Here is a 16,561-nt window from a genome sequence, read left to right as displayed (position 1 = left end):
CCAACATGGTGAAACCCTGTCTCTACTAAAAATACAAAAATCAGCCAGGCATAGTGGCACACACCTGTAGTCCCAGCTACTCAGGAGGCTGAGGTAGGAGAATTGCTTGAACCCAGGAGGTGGATGTTGCAGTGAACCAAGATTGTGCCACTACACTCCAGCCTGGGTGGCAGAGTGAGACTCTGTCTCAGAAAAAAAAAAAGGAAGAAGGAGAAGGAGGAGGAGGAGGAGGAGAAGGAGGACAAAGAAGAGACTCAATCAGGCAGTTTTGGCTCAGAGTTTCTGATGAGGTTGCAGTCAAGACGTTAGTCAAGGTTGCAGTCATCTGAAGGCTTGACTGGGGCCAGAGGATCTGCTTCCAAGATGGTACACTCACATGGCTGTTGACAAGTGACCTCAGTCCCTTGCCACAGGGGGTTTTTCGTGGGCTGCTTGAGTGCCCTTACAACATGGCAGCTGGTTTCCTCCACAGCAAGAGATCCAAGAGAAAGCAAGGAAGAAGCCACATGTCTTTTATAATCAAGCAATGGAAGTCACACTCCATCATTTCCATAATATCCTATTAGTTACACAGATCAGACCTTTTCAACATGGGAAGGGACAACAATGGAGCAAAAGGACCAGAAGGCACAGGTCACTGTGGGCCAACTGGCTACTATAAATGCCTTATGCACTGTGATTAACTTTGCCACTGTAGGTACTCCTGTTTCCATACTGGCTCTTGTCTAATGAATTTAGAGTTTATGACATATTCCATTTTCTGCTTAAAGTGATCAAATAATAATGCCAAAATTTTCCACCAAGTAAAAATCTACTTAATGATCTTGGTAAGTCTTTAGAAAAATATCCATCAGGCAGAATTTAGAGGGTCAGAAAGAGTATAACATAGATTGAATAGGATTCCCAATAATAAAATTAAAGCTTTTTTCCTTTAGATGTTCAGGATTCAACTGTTTGCAATATTATGGTGGCTATGACTGTCCCAGGCTATTTACAACAGCCCCCCTCACTGTACCACCCAATTCTTGTGGCTTGACCATATCCACATCTGGAAATGCATCTGGTGTAGGGCCCTCAGTGAGTAGCCATAGCTCCTTTGTTACTCACACTTCCGGACTCTGAGCAGTGTCCGTGGATGGCTCAGAGATTTCAGAACATCCACTCCACATGGGGAGATAGGCAAGTACCCCACTAGTTACTTTCTCTGCTTCTATAAGCATTTAAAGGTATTTCCAGCAGTGACCCATTATAAAAGTCTTATCAGGCAAGAAACAAATAAAAACTTTCCTCCTACAAACCTTCTCCGTCAGCATACCAAGCTTCTCCCTTCAGTTATAAGCCCTATCAACTCTCATCCACCTGCCCAAAGACACATGTTATAAATTCAGGAGACTGGCACTTAGCAAGGAGCAAAAACTCATAAGGAAAATGGGGCCCTACATAATCCTATTTCCATCCCTTTCTCCACAGGAGTCAGGAGAGACAGAGACAGGTAATAATCCTTTTAAAAATAGAATGAAATTGTGGAAGAGACCTCAGAGATCCCGTGCCTCCATCCTAAGTGTCAGCATGAACGAACCATCCCAGGGCCTCCCATCTCACTGGTCAAGCCCAGAGCAGGCACTTTTCCATGGAAGGAATCTGCCTGTGTCAAACATTCACACTCCCCCACAAAAACACATACACACACACCTGCTTGTCTGTCTGTCTGTCTCTAAAAATCTGTCCTTCAGATGCTCCACACAGGCTGCATGAGCTGGTCCCTATCTGCTTCTACTTCCTCTCATACCAGACTTTCAACTACCCTTCACAGCCCAGCCTCACTTGCCATGGTTTAACAGCTTGAACAAACCACACTCCCTTCTGTCGTAAGCCCCTCGCACATGCTATTTCCTCTGCTTGGACCATTCTCTGGATTTATAAAAATCTAGTTAATTCCCATTCATCCTTCAGATTTCCATCATCATTTTCCTCAAGGAAACTTTTTCTCCCTCCCTGAACTTCAAAGCATTTATCACATCTGAATTACACATGTATGTATTTTTTTCTTTTTTCTGAGATGGGGGTCTTGCTATCTTACCCCGTTGGACTCAAACTCCTGGGCTCAAGTGATCTTCCTGCCTCACGCACCCTAGTAGCTAGGACTACAGGGTGCACAACCACACCCAGAAAATCACACATTTATCCATGTGATTATCTGAGTAACGTCTTTCTCACGCCTTTTGTCCATGTTATTCCTACAACCCAGCACAGTGCCTGACATAAATAAAATGCTCCTTAGATATTTGCTTAATTAATGACTATAGGTGACCTATTTATTGAATGGATATTCCAAAAACTGTATCAACAATCCATTCCCAACAGTTAGACATTGACACTGACTATTGAACATGAAATCTGAGTGGTTTGAGCCTATTCTCCTCGTCACTGTTCACCACAGGTGGGAAACAGGCAAGGGCCCTCCTCGCTCCATCGGTAATCAGGAGGCCCGAGGAAGGCTAGGCATAGGCAGCCTTACCACGTGACCAAGCTCCTCGGCTGTGCTTCCAGCGCATTACCTCCTTCTCTACCCAACTAAGTCTTGACACTTTCTCCGCACGCTGCTGTGAATTTGCTGTGATTTTGAGACATCGAGACGCCCTGGGTATCAGCCCTATCTTCTGCTCCTTATGGCACTGCTGGAAAATGCCAGCCTGCTTAAACATGTTCATGAGGCATCAAGGTAGGGTCATTAAAAATTACCCAAGGTCCTACCTCTCCGTGTGAGGGATCCTCCTAATGGAATTTTCCATCAGTTCTTCCTGCACTGTGAGGCTAAAGCCAAAATCCTCTCTACAGAATAGCAGCTGCTAAATCTACTCGCCAAAAGCCCTAACGGTAGTCCTGGAAATAGAAGCCCTTTATTCTACATCATCCTAGCCAGGAAAGGTAGAGGCTCTCCTCATAAATTGTTTATGAGCTCCTACCCTCTGGAAATCTCAACTGTAACTGGAAACTGATTTACTGAATACGTGAAATACATTTTAACTCATCAGCCAAATCAATATTTTTTCTTTGTCTTCCTAGCAATTCTAACTCTGAGTTTCACTAAAACGAGCTGGGTACAAAATCAGCAAGTTCAAGGTATACCAACATCCCAAAGCTCCCAGAGAGGTTCTTCAAAGAGGAAGACTCTTTTTCATTTCTGATTCTTAAGTATTTGGTACATAAAAGGCACTTAGAGTGTCAACCCACAGAACTGACATGCTATTTCTCACCTGAATTTTGCCACCTAAAGCAATAAACCTGTCCTGATCTCCTACTCTGCACATCCCTCAACCACAGCACCCATAACTTCGTCATTTAACTTGCACATCTTTCTGCCCACAAGACCACATAAGATCCTCAAAGTTAGAGACCACAGCTTGCTTGCCTTTATATTCTTGGTGACTAGCACTGTGCTGGCACAGAAAGCACACTCAGGCATTTGATGGCAAATGAATCCGCATATCTAAAGATAAACCAGCATATCTTTGTCGTCTATGAGCTAACCTATGGCAAGTGACTCTAGGCGGCTCAGGTAAAACACCAGGAGTGACTTGCAGAGATGCTCTGTTTACCCCTCATGGAGGCCCCCTAAGAGATTTGTCCATTGCCCAGCGCCCCCGGAGTCTTGTCATGACAGCCACTGACTCTCAGGACATGGGAGGCACCGGGGATCAGAGCCACAAAATGGGGCACTGGGCCTGTGATGGGTTCAAAAGGAACATCCCAGGACACCACTCTAGACCTCTTATTTATATACTTTTTTATCAATACAAAATGCAGAAGAGTTACACAACTATTAAAAGAGCCATTTCTGGGGCAGGCAAAAGAGAGAGAAAAATAAAAGAGATCTTTTTTTAGCCTTAAATCTTACCCATTTCACTTTTGCCTATGGAAAATTCCATGTCACTCTAGGCACGCTTGAGTCTGTGGAAAAAGATATATTTTCCTTTTCCTGGGCACCTGATTGCCAACCCCACCACTTCTCCAGCTCTCAGTAGCTGCCATTCAGGGTTAAGTTGATTATTTGAAGTTAAAATGCAGAGGAAATGAGGAGCTTTTGCTGTTTCCCTGGCTAACCTGGCTCCCTTGGAGAAGACAGAAATGAGATTTTACACTGAATTAGCCATGTCTTAAGGGAAGCAATTCCACTGATCCTGAGATTAGCGCTGGTTTTACCATTTGACCCTCTGCTGACCTTACGCTTTGGAAGAACCTGTTTGGAGATTGGCAGGAAAGAGGGAAGGGACAAAACTAGAAATGATGTGAGAACACGGCACCAAAGCATATATTCATTTCTGTAAGACTGAGTGACATTTCCAAATTGCTGAGTAAAATACACACATACATCCAAAATTGGACGGCGGTGGTAAAGGGGGAGAAAAGTTTCAACATTATTGAATTTGAATAAAATTCTTACAAGGGTTAGAGAATATAAAATATGGGCAGAAAGAATTTACAGTATGAGGAACAGACAAGACAAAAGTACAGAAACTCAGTATGGAAATGTATAATGTGAAAATAGGCTGCTTGAAGAAACTCCCCCAAGAGGTTGTTAACTAAGTCAAATGAACTGCCCTTCCCCTTGCTTTCCTGTCACTGGATGTGGCTGCTTCTCTTCAGGTCTCTGTGTCTGTGTCTTCTCTTCCTCCTCAGGCCCTCGGTCCCCTTCCCTTCTTTCTCTCTCTGTCACTCGCTCACATTCCCTCCAACGACTCCCAGTTGGATAGGGCAGCCCTGTTCCTCACTCACTGTTCATACAGAGGGACCCCAGGGTCTCAAGATGAACTCATGAGCCTTTCCATTCCCAGTACAGCCCCCTTCCAGGCACCCAGAGACGATGCCTGCTCAGGTCAGCTGTATCTCTTCTTCCTCCTCACCCCAATCCATGCTCCCTGCGGGGTCTCCTTAGTCAGCCCCTACTTCCTGCTCATCTCTCCTCACTCTCTACTTCTAACCATTCCACCTGCAGCCTCAGGTCACACCACCACCAAGTAATGTCCCTATTAGGTCCCTGTATTAGTCCATTTCACACTGTTGATAAAGACATACCCAAGACTGGGCAACTTACAAAAGAAAGAGGTTTAATTGAACTTACAGTTCCATGTGGCTAGGGAAGCCTCACAATCATGGTGGAAGGCAAGGAGGAGCAAGTCCCATCTTACACGGATGGCAGCAGGCAAAGAGAGAATGAGGAAGACGCAAAAGCGGAAATCCCCAATAAAACCATCAGATTTCGTGGGAATTATTCACTACCATGAGAACAGTATGGGGGAAACCACCCCCATGATTCAATTATCTCCCACCAGTCCCTCCCACAACATGTGGGAATTATGGGAGTACAATTCAAGATGAGATTTGGGTGGGGACACAGCCAAACCATATCAGTCCCTAATAAAAGAAACATCATTGCTCCCTCAATGACTACCAACTAAAAATAGTTTCCATAATCTCACCCCACTCCACCTTTCCTATTTTAACTCTTTTTGTTTGTTCTTTCACACAAACACACACACACACACACAAACTTTTTACCAAAGTAAACTTCAAGGCTGGGTGTAGCAGGTCACACCTATAACCCCAATATTTTGGGAGGCTGACGTGAGCAGATGGCTTTAGCTCAGGAGTTCAAGACCAGCCTGAGCAACGTGGTAAAACTGTGTCTTTACAAAAACTAGCCAGGTGTGGTGGAATGCACCTGTAGTCCTAGCTCCTTGGGAGGCTGAGGTGGGAAGATGGCTTGAACCCAGGAGGCAGAGGTTGAAGTGAGCTGAGATCGTGCCACTGCACTCCAGCCTGGGTGACAGAACCAGACTCTGTCTCGAAAAAAAAAAGAAAAAGAAAAAGAAAAAAAAGGAAGAAAACTTCAAACATTTCCAAAAGTAGAGAGGATATGTAATTAACTCTCACCTACCCATTACCCAGCTTTAACACACATCAGTGCACGGCTGATCTTATTTCATCCATACCCCACTGACTTCCCCCAACAAAGTGGATTATTTTAAAGCAAACTTCAGACATCCTATAAAAACCTCAGTATGTTTCTTTAAAAGTCAGAGACTTGGCCGGGCATGGTGGCTCACGCCTGTAACCCCAGCACTTTGAGAGGCCGAGGCGGGTGAATTACCTGAGGTCAGGAGTTCTAGACTAGCCTGGCCAACATGGTGAAACCTCATCTCTAGTAAAACTGCAAAAATCAGCTGGTTGTGGTGGCAGGCACCTGTAATCCCAGCTACTCAGGAAGCTGAGGCACAAGAATCACTTGAACCCGGGAGGCAGAGGTTGCAGTGAGCCAACATCACACCACTGCACTCCAGTCTGGACAACAAGAGCAAGAGCAAGATTCCAACTCAAAAAAAAGGAAAAAAAAAAAAAAAGAAGTCAGAGACTCTTAACAACAACAACACTATTATCACCCCTTAAAAATTGTTTAGTTTCTTAATATCATTAATATAGAGTGTTAAAATGCTCCCAATGATTTCAAGTATTTTGTTTTTTACAGTCAGTTTGTTTCAGTTGGGATCCAAGCACGGTCCACACATTGGATCTGGGCAAATGCCCCTTAAGTGTCTGATTCTGTAGTCACCTTAACTTCTCTTTCTGCACAAAGCCCAGCCCAAACATCTCACTTTCCCATCTACAAGGTATCGTTCATGCTGTACTCAGCACCCAAAATGTCCTCAGCCCCCATGCCCAAACATCACTCAAAATCCAACTCAAATACTGTCCCCTCCATGAAATATTTCATGATTGCCACCAGTCCTCTTCCTAAGCACAGCCATGGGGTCTCCTATAGGGTTTCCTATATGACTTTATCTGCATGTCACCTGGCTCATTTACTCTTGTCTATAATCAGCTTGAGAGTTACATACCTCCCCTTCAATCTCCTGGAAGGGAGATCATTCCACTTCACTCCAGCCTGGGCGACAGAGTGAGACTCCATTTTCAAAAAAAAAAATGTCAGTTTTTAGCCACAGTGGTGGCTGGGTTCTCCCCCTGGGGCAGGACAAATCTAAGTGTAAGAGCACATATTTAAGACACATAATTTACTAGATTTAAAAATTATATTTAATTCACTCTCCTCCAAATATTTAATAATCTTAAGATTCCATTCTATAATACCAAGACATAAATAACCAAAAACAGCATCCATCTACTAAATTGATACATTTGTCCCCCATCAAATATGACTCTATCATATTTGTTAAGCAGCCACCTTCAGAAGCAAAAGCTAATATGGTGAAAAAACACAATCAGGATCCTCTTTAAAAACTGCAAGGAAGCCAGGCACTGTGGCTCACATCTGTAATCTCAACACTTTGGGAGGCCAAGGTGGGCAGATCACTTGAGGCCAAGAGTTCGAAACCAGCCTGGTCAACATGGCGAAAGCCTATCTCTACTAAAAATATAAAAAAATTAGCCAGGCATAGTGGCACATGCCTGTAATCCCAGCTACTTCGGAGGCTGAGGCATGAGAATTGCTTGAACCTGGGAGGCGGAAGTTGCAGTGACCCAAGACTGTGCCACTGCACTCCAACCAGGGTAACAGAGCAAGACTCCATCTCAAAAAGAAAAAAAAAAAAAAAAAAAAAAAAGAAGAAGAAGGAGGAGGAAAGAGAAAGAAAAAAACTGCAGAGAAATTCAAAAGCAAGGCACGAAATTCACAGAATAATACCAGAGTTCCCTAAAAGGCTTCCCACATCACCACTGAAAAAATTCAACAGAAACTACACGGCAGGGACTGAAAACCCAGTCAGAAAGGAAATTTGTCCTAAACTAACTTTCACTTGCCAGACACTGTCCCAGGCACCATGCTGAGCTCAAGGGGGTAAGAACACAGCCTCTTGACTTGCATATGGGATGTATTGGTCTATGTCATTTTATTTATTTATTTATTTTGTAATTTGAAGATATGCTTAAAAGTTGGGAGATCTCACAGATATCTGGCTTCTTGAAAAAAAATGAAAGATCTAGCAACATGGGCCCAGCATTCCCTCACTGGCAACTCTAAGCTGGAGCACAGAAGCAAGCCACTGAAGCCTCCAGCAAAGGACATGCCCTCCAGCCAGCTTGTCACAGTCTCCACCATACCCTCCTATCATCCCAATAACAGACGCAGCACTTTACTCATTTATGCTCCCTGTCTAGCCCCAGAGGTACTAGAGTTCGTCACTCCCTCGCAGGAAAAAAAAAAGGACAGGGGGGAACAAAAGTGCCCCCTGTGCCTAAGAAGTGCAGAGTCTAATGGAGGAGGCAGAAAAGATGAGAAATTATAATAGGGTGTGATACAGACCATAGTAGAAGAATGGCCAGGGTTCCACAGAAACCCTAAGGAAGGTGAAGGAAGGTGCAACTAACTCCACCAAAGGTAGTTTAGGTATCTAGGGTGTGTTCACAAAAGAGAAGACATTTGGGGAAGGTCTTGCAGGAGAAGAAGAGCCTGGTCAGATGGCAAAGTAGGAGCAAGTCACTCTACACATATGAAGAGGTGAGAGGTCTGAAAGATAGAGTTTTCTGGGGATGGGTTAGGCAGAGAAGGGACTTCTTCCCTATGATGCTAACGATTTTCAGCTGAAATCTGGGGCAATGGGGAGTCAAGCGAGGCTGACATGATCAGATTTGTTTTTTTAAGGAACGATGCTGGCAGCAGTATAGAAAACAGCGTGGAACAAAGAGCCCTTGCTGACCAACACCCCCACTGGGCACTAAGGCAAACCCCTTTGCGTTAGCTTCCTGGTGCTCGGAAACTGTCCATTCTCTGCCAATGATAACACGTCTTGACTACTTGGCCTGTTTCGCTTTTACAGACTGATATGGGTCAATGTAGTTATTGCTCTTGAACTGGCATAATGAAAATACTCTGAGTTACTATATAATGCAGACATTTGAAAGGGTCAAAACACAGTAACATAAGTCTCTACTGATGATCTCAATTCCATACAACAAAGATATCCTTTCACCTACCACGTGTCCTTTCCTCACTTACGTATCTCTGACAGTCGCGAACCCGGAAGCTTCCAATGAAATAGCCCCTACCCCACGTGAGGCACAAGTTTGATTTTCCTTATACTTAAATCACTACAAACATATCCCCCAACACTATTCTCAACTACCCTTAAAGGAGCCACCCACAATACACCACAATAAGTCGAGCTTTGAGGCAAGATTTAAGGGTGATAAAGATATGGGTCCAAAGGAGAATCATTTTACTCAGTAGCCTATTGGCATGTACCTGATGAAGCAACAGCACATAAAGATCAATCGCAAGGATATCAGGCTGTTGCACAGAAATGAAATGAGATGCAAATAACAGACACGTCCCCTCAAAGCAATAAAAATTAAATCGGTTTTGCTTTTCTCCCTCAAATTCAGTCAACTCAAAAAAAAAAAAAAAAAAAAAATCAGATAGGGAAATCATCAAGAGGCTTTTAAAAACAGTCTCAAAGTTGTAATAACCCCAAACAGACTATTTCCCAGACTTTTTATTGTTATAACAAACAAACCCATCTTTCACTTCTTGTCATTTGCAATTACTGTGCCATAATTGAAAATCAGTGAATCACCATAGGGCTTAGGGGAGAGAGGGCCTACTAGCTCTGAGCTGTCACTGTAATCACCACAGAATAAACAATATCAAGAGCTCTTTCTTCATCATTTTTAACCTATATATTGCAGAGTCTCTGAAAATTGTATACTCTGTAATTCCCCTCTTTCCCTAAAGATGGCATGACATTTCAAACCATTTTCCCCTTCAAAATACTGTTTTTCTCTTCTTCAACAGCCAGTATGACGTCTGCCCCAAAAGACTTCAGCATAATTTTGAATCTATTTGTAGGAGCCAAGAATTCAATTAAGAGAAAAATTATCTTGGAAGGGTTTGGGCAATTCAGCCAATTAACCCTCTTGTAACTGTGCTGAGAAAAGAACCTGAACTGTCTAACAAAGGGCTACACAAAATCAAAAGGAACAGACTAGGGCAGGGGGTGAAGGATTCCAGGAATTTGGGTCCTGTCTACACTTCTGCCCATTAACATGGTCACACAATGCCCTCGGCCTCTGACCGTTAGGAACGCCTGGGAGAGTACAGCCCTCCACTCTGCAATGGGCTGCAGAACCTCAAGTGTTCATCTGCAGCCTCTTCATCTCCCCACCTGCAATAGGATTTAACCAATGTCCCTACCAACGTTTCAGTTTATAGACTTTAAAAGGTCAATTGCAGGACCATTGAGCTTATTCTTTGTTAATAAGCTCTGTGTCCATGATCTGATGAACTGAGATTCACTCTCTAATTAAAAGGAAGGAAGGGAATTTGCAGTGATGTGGGAGAGAGGGTCTTATCCTTTCATCTGTTCCCAAGCCAGATTCTCCTGCCCCCATCCCTCACCTTGGTTGCTTCTTCCACACTCTCCCTCAAGGCCTGCAGCTCAGCATCATATTGCTCCTTCAGCTTGTCCATCTCCTGATCATGGCTGGAAACCTCTTCTTTCAGGGCTCCCTTCAGGGCGGTGAGTTCACGCTCTCGCTTTCTCAAGAGGTCTTCTTGCTCCTCTTTGGCAATCAGCAGATCTTGAAGATCCTGTTTTGCCTGTAAGAGCTCCTAGAGAGAAGAAACATGAAGGGAGGAGGTGACGATGAAACATCTTGTTGAGAGGCCCCATATCTCCCCTCCAGTTCAGTCCCCATATGCACGGCCATCTCACCTTGCCCTGCCACTGTTTCCTTCTCATCCCACAAACCTGCTTAGACTATTTCTTCCTCTCCCCCTGCACTTCTCAGAGGCCATCATTCCCTTGGATTCCTCTGTCTTTGCTTCTTGGAGATTTGATTGAATTTGAGGAAGAAAGGGGAAACTAATGTAAATTTCACTGCTTTGGTAAACACATCTGTATTTTCCATCTTGTTTCACTTCTGAACAGTGATCTGTTGCCCTTGCTCTTGCCCTGTGTGTGCTGTTGCTTCACGGGGGACACGCCAACTTGCCTACCTTGCTTCATATCCCCTAGGACCCTGAGTGTGGTCAAACCCTTCATCCACATTCCTCATACTCAGGATTTGGGTGCTTCACATCCCCTGGGACACTGAGTGTGGTCAAACCCTTCATCCACATTCCTCGTACTCAGGACGACTTTGCCTGTTTTTCTTCTATCTCATTTGCCCATCTGAGCAGAGCACAATATTCACATTTTCCCCTTCTTAACTGCCAAGTATTAATGAGGAAGGTCACAAAGCTGGGGCAACAGGCTCCACTACAAATCACATTACCTGAGCCCAGTGTGTCCTGCCAAAGGCTCGGCGTTCCTTTTCCTCCAGCATCTTTGTTCCAGACCTTCTCAGTTTTCCAGCTAAGGACTCGCCCTCACAGACACTTTTGCCCTTCCCTCAGCCAGAGAGACGTGGGCACCTTGGCTCCCTCTCCACCTCAACCCCTCTACACTCCAGGCCTTTTTCCACCCAGAGTCCCTCCACAGAGAATGCACTGTCCCCTGCCAGCCTGCTCCCAGTCTTCACTCCATCAGTTATTGACATGGTTTGGTTCTGTGTCCTCACCCAAATCTCATCTCCAGTTATAATTCCCATAATCCCCACATGTCAAGGGAGGGACACTGGGAGATGATCAGATCATGGGGTAGTTTTCCCCACATTGTTCTTGTGATAGTGAGTTCTCACGAGATATGACGGTTTTATAAGGGGCTTTTCCCCCTTCGCTCACTCTCTCTCCTGCCGCCTTGTGAAGAAGGTGCCTACTTCTCCTTCTGCCATGATTGTAAGTTTCCTGAGGCCTCCCCAGCCATGCGGAACTGTGAGTCAATTAAACCTCCTTTGTTTATAAATTACCCAGTCTCAGGTAGTGTCTTTATAGCAGAGTGAGAACGGACTAATACAGTTGTCTTTTCTTTCTGCCATTTTGTTCCTATCCATATTCTTGAATCTTGGTTACCTGCCAAACTTCACCATCAAAATGTGTGAAAGCATAATTTCTGTTCATTGCCTCTACTTCATGACTGCCCGTTCAGTCCTTAATCTCTTGCTGTATGATTTTTGTCCCTACTCTACCAAGACAGTCCCCTCTGAGGTAACTGTGACCTTTAATCATATCCGATGGCCTTTTCCCAGTCGTCAATTTTCTTTACCCCTCTTTCATCCTCCCTTCCTGTCTCTCTAAGATGCCCTTCTTTCTTGGAATGCCAAGATAACACAAACTCCTGTTTTCTTCCCTCAGGCTGCTTCTTCTGTGATAGTCTCTTCTGGCTTTTCTCTCCCTCTTCCCAAAATCTATGATGATCTCCAAGAATGCAACTTTGCATTCTTTACCCTCTTTTAGCAAGCTCATTTTTGCTTTTCCAACTGTTAATTCTATGTAAATGACTCCTAAACTTTTACCTCTTACCCTTCTCTGAGTTCAAACCTGCACTAACACATTCAAAGACCTGCTAGATGCACCCATCTGGGTGTCCTGTGACACCTCAGATTCAGTAGGATTACAGTTTCGAGAGAATTCATCATGCTCCTTCCTTCCTTCTTCCTTTGTTCTTTGCTCTTGTGAAAAGCACCACCTGCCCCCTCAGCACTCAAGCTCAGAAACTTGGCAGCAACCTGGACTTTTCTCTCGTCCTGGTCTCTCATAACCAAAAGGGTAGTTCTGCAACATCTTCGATCCTTTCCATCACCTCCCTGGGTAAAGCCCTCCTCACCTCCTGTGCAGGTGGGTTTACGATAGCCACTCAGCTGCTCCCTGCATCCAGGCTCTCACCTACAGCCTCTAAGGCAATCCATGCAGCATCTTCTGTCTGGAGTGCCCTTTTCCCTTCTCAGGCACATCTCTCCCTGCCTTTCAGAAAATCTTTGAAGACCCAGATACAGTATGACCTCCTCCAAGAGGTCTTCCTTGAATATCCCTCTTGAATACCCATCTCACTTTAGCTGTTCTTCTCATAGTACTTAATACTTCTTATTTTACATTCTATATATTTTAATCATTTTTCTAATCTGCATTTGGCTTCCCTACTTATCCTTCTTGAAAGACAGATACAGATCTGATTTACTATATTTTTGATGCATAGATTAATATTGGGAGCACCTATCTGTTCAGATATAAATAAACAAGTGCAGTACGGGTGTCTGGAGAAGTCAGAATTCTAAACTTGTCAGTTATTTCACTTGTGGCTTCTGCATAAGAACAGGACCTGGTCTCTTGGAGCCCCTGGGGAATCAGAGGCATGGCTGCCACCTGGGGACCCAAGGCTTCAGAAATGATAAGCTACTTTCCATTCAGAAAGTGTGTCCCTGATGAGGGAAGAAACATTTTATTGATTTAAGGATAACTGACAACGAGAGCTCTTTCTTTTTCTGTAGGACATGCACCTCCATTGAACCAGAGGAACCTCTACAATCCCAGGATAGGGCTGCATTGCACAGACTAAGATTTTGCCCATCAAGAATCTAACTAGCAGGCATTGACAAGCGCAGACGAAATGTCAAGAGACCCATGCAAGTAACAAGGCCAGCTCTGGCTCTTTCAAAGCACCAAACACAGAGATCTTATGAAAATAAACCCTGTCCTGATATTTATCAAAGAGGACGCCCTGCTGCCGCTGCCCAGCCCCTTCTTAAGGAAGATCAGAGTCTCTCCTGAATGACTGTTGCTTCCGGCTACCCCCCAGGGCTTCCTGGAACCTCCTGCCAGCATCTTTAGTGCAGGCCCTGTGATTCTGACCCCTGTTTCCTGCTTTTACTCTCACACGTTTCTCAATTGTTTGGACGATAAGACAGTTCCTCTCCCCACACTTATCTTTTCCAGCATATCTCTGTGTTTTGTGTTGCCTTTGTGTGCTGCCGCCAATGCATGTCAAGACTGAAGTTTTTATGGTCCATTCTGCACTGACATGCTGTTATCTATGGCTGGGGCTGTCGCTTAAGTGGACTGTGCAGGACAAATCCAATCAGATTACACCTCGCCATATCACGTGGTAGCACTTGAAGTTTTCCAGAGTAGAAACCAAAAGGTACATGAGGTTTCAAAAACTTCACTCCATCACCTCGGGGCTTAATTATATCAATCAAAGAAGGGAGAGAAAAATACATAAACTTCAAAATGTAAGTATACGTCCATTAGAGGACGTATACTCAACTTGCCTCTCTGTGGACTCCAATTAAAGAAAACAAGGGAAAACCGGCTGTCTAGAAAAGTTGACCGTGTTTGGTCCTTTTGCGTCATAAGAACTGTGCTGAGCATTTCTAACGACCCACAGAGATGGATATTCAAGGAGATGAAGATTACTATTCTCCATAAACGGACGAAGCTCTGAGACTCTAACATGCCTAAGATCACACGGCCTTACAAGCAGCAGAGTCAAGAATGGGACCCAGATGGGTCCTAATGCCCCTTCTCTTCACTATGGTCACTACAGACCTGACCACAAAACCACACACTCAAGAAGGCTGAGAAGCAAACAGTCACACTGGAGTTCATCCATTAGATGCTGTTATGGTTTGGCTGTGTCCCCACCCAAATCTCATCCTGAACTGCAGCTCCTATAATTCCCTCATGTTGAGGGAGGGGCCCACTGGGAGATAATGGAATCATGGGGTGGCTTCCCCTATACTGTTCTCATGGCAGTGAGTAAGTCTCACGAGATCTGATGGTTTTATCAGGGGAAACCCCTTTCTTTTTTTTTTTTTTTTTTTTTTTGACGGAGTCCCACTCGCCCAGGGTGGAGTGCAGTGGCCGGATCTCAGCTCACTGCAAGCTCCACCTCCCGGGTTCACGCCATTCTCCTGCCTCAGCCTCCCAAGTAGCTGGGACTACAGGCACCCACCACCTAGCCCGGCTAGTTTTTTTATATTTTTTAGTAGAGATGGGGTTTCACCGTGTTAGGATGGTCTCGATCTCCTGACCTCGTGATCCACCCGTCTCAGCCTCCCAAAGTGCTGGGATTACAGGCTTGAGCCACCACGCCCAGCCGGGAAACCCCTTTCATTTGGTTCTTGCTTCTCTTGTTTGCCACCAAGTGAGATGTGCCTTTCACCTTCTGCCATGATTATGAGGCCTCCCCAGCCACAGGGAACTGTGAGTCCATTAAATCTCTTTTTTTTGTAAGGTGCCCAGTCTCAGGTATGTATGTCTTCATCAGCAGCATGAAAACAGCCTCGTACAGATGCCACCAAAACAGAGCACTGTGTTTGGCTGGAAGGCCCTTTAAGGAGGTCCACCTTCTTAAACTAAAGCAAAGAAACACGACCAGAGCCTGAAGAAACGGGTAGATGGAGATCTAAGAGAAAAAGGAACACACTATGGGACCAGCTGTTCTGCAGCAGCAGCAGCAGCAAATGACCACCCCAAGACCATGCGCACTGAGAAGCAGGCACCAGGATGTCCAGAATGGCAAGGTATTTGCTCCCAAAAAGTTTTACTTCGCACACCACCTGGGCACGAGCATGACACATCAAAATGAGGAAGACACCAGTCTAGACCCTCTTTTGCATTAAGTGCTTCTCAGAAGTTCCACAGGGTCCCTATCTCTGGCCCATGCTCACTGAAAGCGTAAATAAAAGGTTTTACAGCAACGGTAGCTGACAGAGAATTCTGTCATTTTTTTGTTCCAGAAGGATGGCCAAGGAAGCATCACACGGCTGGTGAGAATCACGATATTTTTGGCTGCCTTTTTTATAAAAATGCGTAGAATGTTCAAAAATATCATTACAAAAGAAGTTTTAGAGACATACTTTCTGAGCACAATCTCTCCTCAGATCAACACAATTTTATAACCAGACTATTTTAATGAGAGTGAAGTACCTGCATCTTGGCAAATGCCCGGAATAAAACACCACAAGACTCTGCTGGAGTGAGGCCCATCTCTCAGCACTGCAGGCTCCCATCAAAGCAGACATTTGATAATTAGAAAACCCCACCATCGTGGCACTTAGCAAGCTGTCTCACGTTGACCTGTCACCTTCAGAATGGAAGGTAATGCATTCATGACAAAGAAGTGGTGGAAACCTGTTCTATAATCATTCTTGTAACTTGAGCTGGAAAAAAAAATTTCAGAATCATCTATTTAACTAAGAATAACAAAGTCAACCCACTGTTGGTCAATTTTATGGCTTATTCTAAGAAAACAAAGTATTTTCTACTATTTCTCCCTTCCTTCTTTTTTTTAAAAAACTGTTTTATTCTTTTTCTTTTTTTAAGTGAAAGCCAGTTTATTAGAGAAGTAAAGAAACAAAAGAATGGCTACTCCATAGACAGAGCAGCCTATTCTTTCTTAATGTTACTTTACTGATTGCATACAGGGGGTCTGGTGTTATTGAACAAAATGTGACACATTAAAAGATATTTCATGCAAAATCTGGTCCATTATGCAGGACTTGCAAAACTCGGGCCTTCAACCTTTTTCGAACATTCAAAAGCAGAAATGTTTAATGCTCATTGTGTTAACAGTTTGTTCCAAGCTAAATGCCATGGGGAACTTGGCCACAACTATACTCCGTTATCAAATTCCCCCAGGTCACTTTTTATTCAGATATGAAAAATAAATTA

General features: G+C 44.2%; 1 protein-coding gene across 5 annotated transcripts in view; it reads right to left on the bottom strand.

Moving 5' to 3' along the window:
* Positions 1-16,561, bottom strand: part of CGNL1 (cingulin like 1) — a 174,778-nt gene that overhangs the window by 75,551 nt on the left and 82,666 nt on the right. For all 5 annotated transcript variants that reach the window (XM_073012192.1, XM_073012195.1, XM_008016471.3 and 2 more), the window contains exon 8: positions 10,409-10,621. In XM_073012192.1, coding sequence (XP_072868293.1) covers positions 10,409-10,621 — 213 coding nt within the window. The remainder of the gene's footprint in view (positions 1-10,408; positions 10,622-16,561) is intronic.

The sequence above is a fragment of the Chlorocebus sabaeus genome, chromosome 26, assembly GCF_047675955.1.
Source record: "Chlorocebus sabaeus isolate Y175 chromosome 26, mChlSab1.0.hap1, whole genome shotgun sequence".
Classification (NCBI taxonomy): Eukaryota; Metazoa; Chordata; class Mammalia; order Primates; family Cercopithecidae; genus Chlorocebus; species Chlorocebus sabaeus.
The sequence above is the reverse complement of the archived record's forward strand: the minus strand, read 5'-3'. Positions and strand labels throughout refer to the sequence as shown.